We start from the raw sequence: 12,979 nt of genomic DNA on the forward strand, positions 1-12,979 counted from the left end.
CTCAACTTGATCTATAGATTCAACACAATCTCAATAAAAATCCCAGCAAGTTATTTTGCAAACATTGACAAACTAATTCTAAAGTTTATGTGGAGAGGCAAGAGACACAGAATATCCAACACAATATTGAAGGAGAAGAACAAAGTTAGAAGACTGACAATACCTGACTTCAAGACTTACTATAAAGCTATAGTAATCAAGACAGAGTTGTATGGGCCAAAGAATAGATAAATAGATCAATGGAACAGACCAGCAAGCCCCAAAATAGACCTACATAAATATAGTCAACTGGTCTTGGGCAATAGAACAAAGGCAATACAGTGGAGTAAAGATAGACTTTTCAACAAATAGTGCTGGAACAACTGGACTTCACCTGCAAAAAAAGGAATTCAGACACAGACCTTATATCCATCAAAAAAATTAATTCAAAATGGATTACAGACCTAAACATAAAACACAAAACTGTAAAAATTTCTGTAAATTAACTGAGAGAAAATCTAGATGACCTTGGTATAGCAACAACTTTTTAGATACAACGCCAAAGGCATGATCCATGAAATAAAGAATTAATAAGCTGTACTTCATTAAAATTAAAACCTTCTGCCTAATACACTGTTAAGAGAATGAAAAGACAAACCACAAATTGGGAGAAAATATTTGCAAAAGACATATCTGATAAAGGACTGTTATCCAAAATATACAAAGAACTCTTAAAACTCAACAATAAGAAAAGAAGCAAACTGATGAAAAAATGTGCCAAAGACATGAACAGGCACCTCACTAGAGAAGATGTACATGTCGCAAAAAGCGTATGAAAAGATGTTCAACATCATATATCATTAGGCAATTGCAAATTGAAACAACAATGAGATACCAATACACAACTGTTAGACTGGACAGCAACCAGGACACTGACAACACCAAATGCTGCTGAGGCTGTGGAGCAACGGGAACTCTCATTCATTGCTGGTAGGAATGTAAACTAGTACAGCCACTTTGGAACATAGTTTGGCAATTTTTTACAAAACTGAACATACAGTCCAGCAATTGTGCTTCTCTGTATTTACCCAAATTAGTAGAAAACTTATGTCCACACAGAAGCCTGTACACAAGCGTTTATAACAGCTTTATGCATAATTGCCAAAACTTAGAAGCAACTGAGATGGCCGTCCATAGGTGAACGGATAAATAAACTGTGGTATATCCAGACAATGGAATATTATTCAGCACTAAAAAAAAAAAAATGAGTCATCAAGCCATGAAAAGACATGGAGGAATCTTAATGCATATTATTAAGTGAAAGAAGCCAATCTGAGAAGGCTACATACTGTATGATTCCAATTATATGGAATTCTGGAAAAGGCAAAATATGGAGACAGTAAAAGGATCAGTGGTTGCCAGTGGTAAAGGGGGACAGAGGATTTTTAGGACAGTGAAACTACTCTATACGACACTCTAGTGGTGGATACATGCAATTACATATTTGTCAATACCTAGAGAATGTACAACACCAAGAGTGAACCTGAATGCAAACTGTAGACTTTGAGTGATAATGATGTATCAATGAAGATTTATTGATTGTAACAAGTGTACCACTCCTGGGTGGGATTTTGATAATAAGGGAGGCTGTGCATATCTGAGGGCTGTGGGCTTGCAGGAAATCTCTGTACCTCCACTCAGTTTTGCTGTGAACTTAAAACTGCTCTAAAAAATAATGCCTATCAAAAAAAAAGGAATGAAATATCCAAGAACTGTGGGAAAATTACAAAACATGTAACAAACATGTGATGGAAACACCAGAAGGAGATGAAAGAAAGGAGCAGGAAAAGTATTTGACGTAATAATGGATGAAAATTTTCCAAAATTAATGACAGACACCAAGCAACAGATCCAGGAATCTTAGAGAACTCTAAAGCAAGATAAATACCAGAAAAATCTACTCCTAAATACGTCGTATTCAAACAGAAAACCAAAGACAAAGAGAAAATTCTGAAAGAAGTTAGAGGGGTAAATAAAACACTTCACTTATTAAAAAAAATAATAAAAATTACCTGACCTACTTTGCATGGTCAGAAACCATGCAGGCATGAAGAGAGTGGAGTGCAAAATTATACAAGTCTTAAACTCATATTCGTATAAAGAAAGGATGAGCATCAGAGAAAAATAAATGAAGGTAAAATAAAATCTTTTATTTTTCTTATTCTTAAATGATCTATAGACAACTGTTAAATGTAATAATAGCAACACAATATTGGGTGATTATAGAGTATGGATAAGTGAATTGAATGACAGTAATGTTAGTAGGGGGGATATAGTTGAACTAAACAGCTATCAGTTGAAGTAAACTGAATTATCAATCAAATTGATCTGATTTATACAATACTTCATCTAACAAAGGAGAATACATATTCTTATCAAACTCACATGAAACATTCACCAAGAGAAATTACATACTGGGCCAAAAGCACACCTTAACAATGTAAAAGAATAGAAATCACACAAATTTCTGAGTGTGTGGCTCTCAGATCACAATGAAATTAAATTAAGAATCTGTAACAGAAGGATAGCTTGAAAATCTCAAAATATTTAGAGATTAAACAACACACTTCTAAGTAACTTATGGGTTAAAGAAAAAATGAAAATATAACATAACCTGTAGGATGCAGTAAGAGAAGTATTGAGGGAAATTTATAGCATTGAATGCTTATATTAGAAAAGAAAAAAGATCTAAAATCAATAATCTAATCTTCCACCTTAGGAAACTAGAGAAAGAAGACCAATGTAAATCTAAAGCAAGTAGAATTTTTTTAAATAATAAAAATTAGAGCAGAATTTTCTCTTGCTTTGGAGTTTTCTGAGATTCACTCTTTTACATTGTTACATAAACTCATATCTATTTAAAGAAAGGAAGAGCATCAAAGGAGTAAATGAAGATTAGTATAATAGTCAATTGCTTTTTTTATATACCAGCAATGAAGATTTTGAATTTAAAATTAAAAACACAATGCCATTCATGTTAGCACCAAAAAATGAAATACTTAGGTATAAATCTAACAAAATATGTACAAGATCAATATGAAGAAAACTATAACACTCTGATGAAAGAAATCAAATAATATCTAAATAAGTGGATAGATATTCCATGATCATAGATAGGAAGACTCAGTATTGTTAAGATGTCAATTCTGCCAAATGTGATTTATAAATTCAACACAATCCCAATCAAAATCCCACCAAGTTACTTTCTAGGTATAGACAAACTCTAAAGTATATATGGACAGGCAAAAGACGCAGAATAGCCAACACAATGCCAAAGAAGAAGAAGCAGTTTAAAGGACTAACACAGTAATCAAGACAGCATGATATTGGCAAAAGAACAGACAAATAGATCAAAGGGACTGAATAGAGAGCCTAGAAACACATGCACACCAACACAGTCAACTGATCTTTGACAAAGGAGCAAAGGCAACTCAACAGAGAAAGGATAGTCTGTTCAAGAAATGCTGCCGGAGTAATTGGACATCCACATAAGAAAAAAAAAAAAAAGAATCTAACCACAGATCTAACACCTTTCACAAAAACTAACTCAATATGGATCATAGACCTGAATGAACTATGCAATGCTATAAAACTACTAGAAGATAACATAAGATAAAACCTAGGGGACTTTGGGTTTCTCAATAACTGTTTGGATACAACACCAAAAGCACAATCAATGACAGAAAAAATTTAAAAGTGAGACTTCCTGAAAATTAAAAACACCTTCTATGCAAGAGACACTACTAAGAGAAGGAAAAGACAAGGCAAAGAATGGTAAAAATGTTTGCAAAACACATATTTGATAAAGGATTTGTATCCAAAATATACAAAGAACTCTTAAAACTCAACAACAAGAAAACAACTCACTTAAAAATGGGCAAAAAATCTGAACAGACACCACCAAAGATGATATACAGATGGCAAACAAGCATATGCAAAAAAGCTCAACTAATGTTATATGACATTAGGGAATTGCAAATTAAAACACCAATGAGATACCACTACACACCTATTAGAATAGCTAAAATTCAAAAAAGTGACAATCGAAAACTAGTATTTCATCCTCAGCTACTGAGGCTGTGTAACAATGGAAACTCTCCTTCATTCCTTGTGAGAATGCAAAACAGTACAGCCACTTCAGAAGACAGTTTGGCAGTTTCTTATAAAAGTGAACATACTCTTACCATACAGTCTAGCAATTGTGCTCCTAGGCATTTACCCAACTGAGATGACAACTCATGTTCACACAAAAACCTGCACAAGAATGTTTATAGCAGTTGTATTTATAATTGCTGAAAACTGGAAGCAAGATGTTCCTCAAAAGCTAAATGGAAAGATAAACTCTGGTATATCCATACAATGAAATATTATTCAGCAATAAAACAAAATTTGCTATCAAGCCACAAAAAGATATGGAGGATAAATAAACTGTGTTATATTCAATAAGGGAAATTATTCAGCGATAAAGCAAAATGACCTATCAAGCCATGAAAAGTCGTGGAGGAATCTTAAATGAATATAGCTAAGTGTGAAGAAGCCAGTCTGAAAAGACTATATACTGTATGATTCCAACTATCTGACATTCTGGAAAAGGCAAAACTATGGAGACAGTAAAAAGATCATGTTGCCAGGAATTTGGAGGGATTTGAACAGATAAAGCACAGGGGATTTTTAAGACAGTGAAACTTTTCTGTATGATACTGTAATGGTGCATACATGACATTATGCAATTGTCAAAATCCATTAAACGGTACAGAACAAAGAGTGAACCTTAACATAAACCACGGACTTCAGTTAATAATAATTTATCAATATTGATTCATCGATTTTAACAAATGAGCGACACTAATGGAAGATGTTAATAATAAGGTCAAGTGTGTGGGGCGGGAGTAATATGGGAACTCTCTGTACTATCTGCTCAATTTTTTCTGTAAATCTAAAATTGTTCTATAAATAAATTTTATTAATTTTTTTAAGTCAGTCCAAGAATCCTCCTTTAAATGAATATGAATCCAATCTGGCATTTTTCTAAGTGAAAATTCTCTAAGTTTGCTGTATTTAAGTTTCACTTCTCTGCAAGATTTCTTTGGTTTCATATTTCCTAGGTCATTTTTGTCAGAATTGAGGGGTGGGGTAGTGAGAATTCAGACATATGTCCTTAAGCTGCCATCTGTTCTCCAAATGGCATCCCGTATGTTGTTGATGTGTAGAATTTTCATTGTTGACATTTATGAATTGACTATAATTGTACTTTGATTTCCTTCTTGACTCAAGTTAATTAGAAGGGTGTTTAAATTTCCAAGCCGTACTTAAAAAAAAAAAATGATACTAATTTCAGCTTTTATTGCTTGCTTTAAACATGTGAATTGCATAAGTTCCACTTTTTGGAATCTATTGAGGGTTTTTTTTCCTTGGTAGTTCAATATATGACCAATTTTTGAAATGTCATCTAGATATTTTCAATAATGTGTATTATTCTTAAAGTTTAATTTTTTCTATCTAGGTATTATTGTACTTTTTTCCTCTGTAAAACTTTGAACATTTTAGTTATATATATTTAGTGTTATGTTAATTGTTATGTATAAGAATATTCTACGGCCATTTGTATTGTATCTTTTATCAATATAATTACTTTATCCCAAGTACTGCTATTTGCTTTGAATTTAAGTTGTCTAATAGCAGTATTGTAATGAATGCTGTCTTCTAGTTTTTAGTTGCTTGATACACCTTTCACCATCACTATATATTTAAACTTTGATAACCATTTGGTTTTAGAGGTTTCGTTTCTAAACAGTGTACAGTTGGATTTGGGGAGGGGTTTTGTAAATCGTGTTTGTTTTAGTGAAGGAGCTTAAGCCATTTATATTTATTGTGACAAATATTGTTTGGTGTTATTTCAGTCACTTTATTTTAATCTTTATGTGTTAAATTATTTTCCTATTTCTTTTTTCTTTTTTATTTGGTTATTAATTATGGTAGGCTGAAAAATGGCCCCAAAAGATATCCAAATCCTAATCCCTGAAACCTATGTATGTTATCTTATATGGCAAAAAAGGATTTTGCAGGTGTGATTAAGTTAAGGATTCTGAAATAAGGAGATTATTCTGGATTATCCGGGTGGGTCCAAATGCAATCATACATATCCTTCCTTATAAGAGGGAGCCAGAGGGAGATTTGACACACAGAAGAGGAGAAGGCATTATAACCATGGACTTGGAGGTGGGATTGAGGCGGCCACAAGTCAAGGAACATGGGCAGCCACCTGAAGCTGGAAGAGCAAGAGATAGAGTCTCCCCTGGAGCCTCTGGAAGGAGGGTGGCCCTGCCAACACCTTAATTTTGACTCAGTATAATTGATTTCAGACTTCTGGTCTCCAGAACTGTGAGAGAATAAGTTTGTTATTTTAAACCACAAACATTTCTGGTTTAAATTACCACAATGTGTAATTTTGCGTTTTAGATTCATCCATGACTTTTCATGGCTTGATAGCTCTTTTTGTTTTATTGCTGAATAATATTCCATTATTGAATGTAACAGTTTCTTTATCCTCCACGACATTAAAAGACCACAATGTGTCTTGCGGTAATTTGTTACAGTTGCCATGGGAAACTAATACCTTCTTTTTTCTCCCTTTTTATTTCACTCTTTCGGAGCTTACCTTTAATTTTTAAATTTAATATTTCTATCAAAGTACAAAACAACAGGGGTCGGCCCAGTGGCGCAAGTGGTTAAGTGCGCGCACTCCGTTGCGGCGGCCGAGGTTTGCCAGTTCAGATCCCAGGCGCGCACCCACGCACCACTTGTCAGGCTATGCTTCGGCAGCATCCCGTATAACGTGGAGGAAGATAGGCATGGATGTTAGCCCAGGGCCAGTCTTACTCAGCAAAAAAAAAAAAAAAAAAAAAAAAAAGAGGAGGATTGGCAGATGTTAGCTCAGGGCCGATCCTCCTCACAAAAAAAGAAAAAAACAAATTGTCTAAAATGTCTAAATGGAAATTTAACATGATTTCCTTCTTTTTACTCTCTCACCTCACTCAACTCCCCAGATTTTTTCCCTGAAATGTTTCTTAACTATATTCATAGTTATTTTGTAAACATTTTGTGTTATTCTGACTTATTGGTTACCATAGCTGTTACCAATCTATCCCCTTCCCCTCTTCTTGAGTTCCTAATTCTCAATTGATTGACTTAGGATTGAAACAATTCTCAATCCACAGAAATATTTCCTCAAGGAAGATTTTTTTCAGGAAGAGTATGTGATGATATGTTTTCTTCCTTCTTATATATCTAAGAAAATTATTCTGTACCTTGGCACAGAAATGATATTTACAAAATTCTTGGATCGTAATTTTCTTTTCAAAACTCTGAACATGTGGGGCCTGCCCGGTGGCACACTGGTTAAGTGCGCGTGTTCCCCTTCTGCCGGGGGTTCTCAGGTTTGGATCCCTGGAGGGCACCGCCTCACTGCTTGGCAAGCCATGCTGTGGCGGCATCCCATATAAAGTAGAGAAAGATAGGCACGGATGTTAGTCCAGGGGCAATCTTCCTCGGCAAAAAGAGGAGGATTGGCATCGAATGTTAGCTTAGGGCCGATCTCCTTCACACACACAAAAAAAACCTCTGAATATGTTTTTATACTGTTTTCTAGCATTTATTTTTGTGAAAAAGAGGCGTGACAATTTGAGGCGCGTTTCTTTCAGGTAACCTTTACTGTATTTTTTTTTACCCTGCCTAGATGTTTGAAGACCCCTGAAATTAAATACTCCTGTTGACTGTGTCTCAAAGTAGAGCTTTTTATTAATGTTGCCTGCTCCTCTGGGCACAGTTCCTTGTGCCTTTCCTCCTGCTCCAGATTCTGAACTTGTGTCAGCCGCAGGTGGCCGAGATTCGGATGAGCTTCTCGCAGAGACATTGCACCTCATAGGGTCCTGTCCCTTGAAGCTCCCATCCTTCTCTGATGCCATCTCTTCAACTGTGTGTGGCCAACCTTATCAATTCTGAATTCATGGATCACACATAGAAATCCCAGTTTTCTCTAGACGGTTGTCTGATTTTTTGTTGTTGTTGTTAATTTGGCCATCATTTTTTTTTCTGTCTATATATCACCTTTTTAGCAGGAGGAGAATTTCTTCTTATATCCCTCAGAGGAGCCTTCAATCTCTAATCAGTCCTTAGAACCCCCTCCCTGAGACACCTTCCACAACATTAGTGCTGGGATGCATTTGTGGTAGTGTTACAGATATAAAAATAATAAAGAACAACAATGCAGTTGATTGCTATTTGTCTGAGCCAGGGAAAGAACAAAAAGGTACAAATTCAGGACAAAATTATTGTCAAAGGGATGTTTTTTCTATTTTGCTTTAGAATAAATTCAGATACTTCCCCTTAGACTTCAGTCTTCAAGTTACTCTTCTACCCGCTCTGGATTTGACACAAAAGTTATGAAGCAATGATATAGCTGGACTCTTGGTAGAAATGAGGCTCAAAGTTAAATTTGCCACCTGACCATCCTTCCAGAGGTATTTCATTTAGTTACATTTTGAGTGTGCTCTTCATATACAATATATTAACCTATTATAGCCCAGTTTCCTTCTCTGCAAAGTATGCAAACACGCTGTAATTAACACAAGACAATTTAAGGGCATGGGTCAGGTTAATAAAAGAGAAGTTGCGAATGAGGAAGAGGAGACCCGAGAACTGACTAGTGACTAGCTCTGCTAGAGAAGTACACCAAGAAGGAGGGCTCTGAGGGGGCCAGCGTAGATGATGATAAGTGTTTCAACACAGCACATGGGCTCCCTGAAACCAGATCCTTTCCATCTCTCAACAACTCACAGTAATAAAAGGCAAATGAACTTTTGTTTCTAATTATTCTGGAATGTTAATTGTGGCAGAGAAAATTAATTTAGCTTTAAAAGTCAATTACAAACAAATGTACCATGCAAATGTCAAGAGGGCCTGATCCTGAAATATGGAGTCTTCCAGAAGCCAAACAAATGAATGAGCAAGTGAGAGCTGGAAGCCTTCTCACCTGTCACCGCTAGTGGCGCAAATTCCAACACCAAGAACCTCAATCTGCTTCCTGACACAGAGAGTCGGTCATTCCCCTCCCTAACACAAACCTCACCCCTCCCTTGGTTCAGTGCTCAGGTCTCTAAACAGCACAAAATGCTCTTCTTTCTTGATATGCATTCCCTCACCTCTATAAACTCCCCTCCTCTCATTTCTGCCTTCAGGTTGTGCTGCTCTATGCCTCTACCTATGTCCTGGTGTCCCTCAGCATAGACAGATACCACGCCATCGTCTACCCCATGAAGTTCCTGCAGGGAGGTGAGCTGGCTTCACCAGGTGCTATTCTGTGAGGAATCATCCTTGGGGGAGGGTGGGATTGTTTTCACTAGTGTTCTCTTACCAGTGCTTCTCTTCCTCCCCCTTCCTTCTCCTCCTCCACCTCCTTCCCCACCTCATGGATCTGATTGTCCACAAAGGTATAGAAAGGAAAGTTTGGATGCCCAGGAAAATGCTGATGGTTCCCATGGATGGTCAAGAACTACCAGGGAAGGTGGTTTGCTGGTCATTCACCTGGACACTGATGCCTCCAGCTTTTTCCTTTAGAGCAGTGTTGACACGCATACCTGTCCAAAAAGTGAACACTCCCACTTCAACTTGTTCATCCTCCAGAAACAAGAACATTGCCCTCCTTACCCCCAAGCCATAGAAATAATTGGAAAGATGTTTTTAATTGATAATCATACTGGAAATGAGGAAAATCCTTCTTGATCCAGAGATAGTGAGGAATTCCTGAAAGAAGGAAGCAGATGGGTCAGAGGGAAGGCTGAAATCACATAGCCCACAATACCCACAGATGATGCTGCAGCAATGCAGGAGGAGTGTTGGGAGCACTTCCTCAAGGGATCAGGTGAGTGCCCAGAGCAAGAAGGACTCAAGGAAACTGGCAGGGTGATTCCTGGAACACAACGAGGATGGTTAATCACAGCATTTCCCCTTTCCTGCCATCCTCCCCCTTCCCAGACGGACAGCTGGGATGGAGGTCTCTGCTTCCAAGTAGTGGGGATGCTGGATTTGAAGACAGAATGGGCCTGAGAAACAATGATGCCCTGGAGGGATTGTGGGTACCTAGTCACAGGACTAATTGTCCATTACTCTGTCCGCAAGCAGAGCCCACTCTCCTCCATAACCACGTAAGAACCCAACGTTTAGGGACCTGTACTACACTCTCCCAAGCAGGCTGTGAAAACTGATAAAATGAAGAACCTAGTATGAAATCTTGATTGCGAAGATGAAGTGCAATCAAATACAAAAAATGTGACAAAGCCAAACTGTGGAAAATAGATAATACCATTTAAAACACGATTCTGCAGAATTTACACCTAAGGAAGCAAAATTAATAGAGCAAGAAGAACTTTAGAATTAAGTAGAATTAATGTCATCAGCTGCTATTAAATACACGAGATAGTATTGACACAGATAATTTGAATGGCAAGTTGACAATATCTAATTAAAATATAAAATGTGCTGCTTTTGACATAGAAATTCTACTTCTTGACGTCTTCTCTGAAGAAACACCCACATATGTGCATGTATACACATATGTGGTGTATTATAGCATTACTTAGAATAGCAGGAATTCAGTGCTAACCTTGATGTCCCTCAGTGGGGGAATGGCTAACTATCCTACATAGGTTACAGTTGCTTAGGTTTATTGATTGCGTATTGTGTGCCATTCATAATTCTAACATCTTTACATATGTTAAATACTGTAATCCTCACAACAGCTCTGTGAGGTAGGTTCTATTATTATCTGCATCTTACAGTCTGAGCAATTACAATTCAGAGAGCTAAAGTAACTTGTCCAAGGTCACACAGCTAGTAGGTGCAAGGGGCAGGATTTGAACCCAGATGTTCTGGGTCTAGCTTGGGTGCCCTTGACTACTGCATATCCTCCTTCTCAATGAGGAGCTGGTAGAACCATGGGAAGTAATGTACATTGACATGAAAATATCTACATCACATTTTGAGTGATAAAAACAACATATACAATAATCCATGCAGTATAATAACATTAATGTAAAGAAAACCCAAAACCATGCTAGATACTGTGTACAAGGAGAGAAAGAGAAAAACAGAAGGAGAGGATGCAAGAAAAAGGGAGGTCCCAGAATAATAAGCAATTGCCTGTAAGGACACACACCAACTTGTCCTCACTGCTAGGGATAGGAGTTGGACTAGCGGTGGTGACCACAGGGACTTACTTGCAAGAAGGCAATTTTCATGCCAGAAACATATCGATGTGTTGTGTGTGATTAAAAGTAATTGAAAAATAGAGTTTACAACACTGTCTTAGGCTTTTCCTAGGTTTTTTATGTGTGTATGGAAGGTGTGTGACCAGAACAAAGCCTCCTGGGTACTATCATGCCCTAGTGATTATGGTTGGGAAGAAGGCAGAGAGCAAGATGAGGGGAAACAGGAGACACATTTTATGATATATGTATGCAAAGGTGTGATACATTTTTCCATCCTTCTATTTATTTACGCCCACCAGGCTCCAGGAAGGGTTGAATGTAGTGTACAAAAAGACAGCTACATCGGAGTATTTCAAGGGGAAGAAATAGGAGTGAAGGGAAAATAGGCATAAGAAAGCATGTGAAGGGGCCAGCCAGGTGGCGTAGTGGTTAAGTGCACGCACTCCACTTCGGTGGCCTGGGATTCACAGGTTCGGATCCTAGGCGCAGACAGATGCACCACTTGTCAGGCCATGCAGTGGCGGTGTCCCATGTAAAGTAGAGGAAGATGGGCACGGATGTTAGTCCAGGCCCAATCTTCCTCAGCAAAAAGAGGAAGATTGGCATCAGATGTTAGCTCAGGGCTGATCTTCCTCACAAAAAAAAAAAAGAAAGAAAACATGTGAAGAGTGTCCCAGGACACTTGCTGGAGGTAGAGGCTTTGGGATCTGTAGCCAAGAGGGAAACATGGTCAGTTATATGTCTCTTCATATTCGTTAGGTAAAAAAAATCAACTGTTTGGCTCATGGGCAATATGACTAGTTCTGGGAGACACTGTGCAATATTACGAACAAAAAAGGCAGCAATGAATATTATAGTGCTCATTTAAAGATGTAAAGCAATTTATTTCATCACCACAAAATTAATAGAGGCTCAATGCGGGGCACTTGGAAAATAATCATCTCCAGTAGCTTCTGGGAAATGAAAGCTTGGAAACAGACATTAGCCATTTTTCCTTCCTCTGTCCAATCCCAGCTGAAGTTATAGAAGAAAAATACAAATAGAGGGAGACCTATAGCTGGGTTGGGAGCCAAGGAAAGAAGCCATCCAAATACCAGAAACCTCAAGGAATTCCCAGCACACAGGAAGCAGATTTAACATGAATGCCAAGCCCCCTCGGAAAGCTGTGTGGCTTGTAGGAAGCTGCAAAGGTTATAGGCACAGTTATAGGGTGAGGTAGTTGGTGAGAACAGGGCATGAGAGGATCCAGGGAACCCTACACTAGAGTCATCTTGGTGCTGCAGCTCATGGGAATTTAAGGGCAGCTGTAAGGGGCAGGGTTAAGGGTTTATGAGACTGAGCTAAGGGAACTAGGGAGAAGGAGATTTCTCACGGGGCCGCAGAGCTCTCCCGGGTAGAATGGAGCAGGAGGAAGCCGGGCGAGAGTCCCACGCGGTTGAGCGGGCACAAGGCAATGACAACTAAACCAGAGGAAGGAGAGGAGATGGGGAGGCCACATTGTACTGCTCTTTACTGAAGTGGTAGTTTCCTTAGCCGGCAACTCCAGAGTAGCTGACAAGTTTCAGGCTCTTCAGGAAAAAATAAATGTGAGAATAATTAGGAAAACATCAATTAATCATGAAGAGAGATCTGCAGTGCCAGATATTAAAATATAAAACTTTGATAATTAGAACAAT

At 37.9% G+C, this 12,979-nt stretch overlaps 1 protein-coding gene across 2 annotated transcripts in view; it reads left to right on the top strand.

The window, feature by feature from the left end:
• Window positions 1-12,979, top strand: part of NPSR1 (neuropeptide S receptor 1) — a 156,001-nt gene that overhangs the window by 113,761 nt on the left and 29,261 nt on the right. The window contains exon 4 of one of the 2 annotated variants that reach the window (XM_004418834.2): window positions 9,276-9,369. The exons of the other annotated variant lie outside the window; for it this stretch is intronic. Within the exon in view, the coding sequence (XP_004418891.2) occupies window positions 9,276-9,369 (94 nt within the window). The remainder of the gene's footprint in view (window positions 1-9,275; window positions 9,370-12,979) is intronic. 2 annotated transcript variants of the gene reach the window in all.

This window comes from Ceratotherium simum, chromosome 1 (assembly GCF_057802395.1).
Source record: "Ceratotherium simum simum isolate JZ-2026a chromosome 1, ASM5780239v1, whole genome shotgun sequence".
NCBI lineage: Eukaryota > Metazoa > Chordata > Mammalia > Perissodactyla > Rhinocerotidae > Ceratotherium > Ceratotherium simum.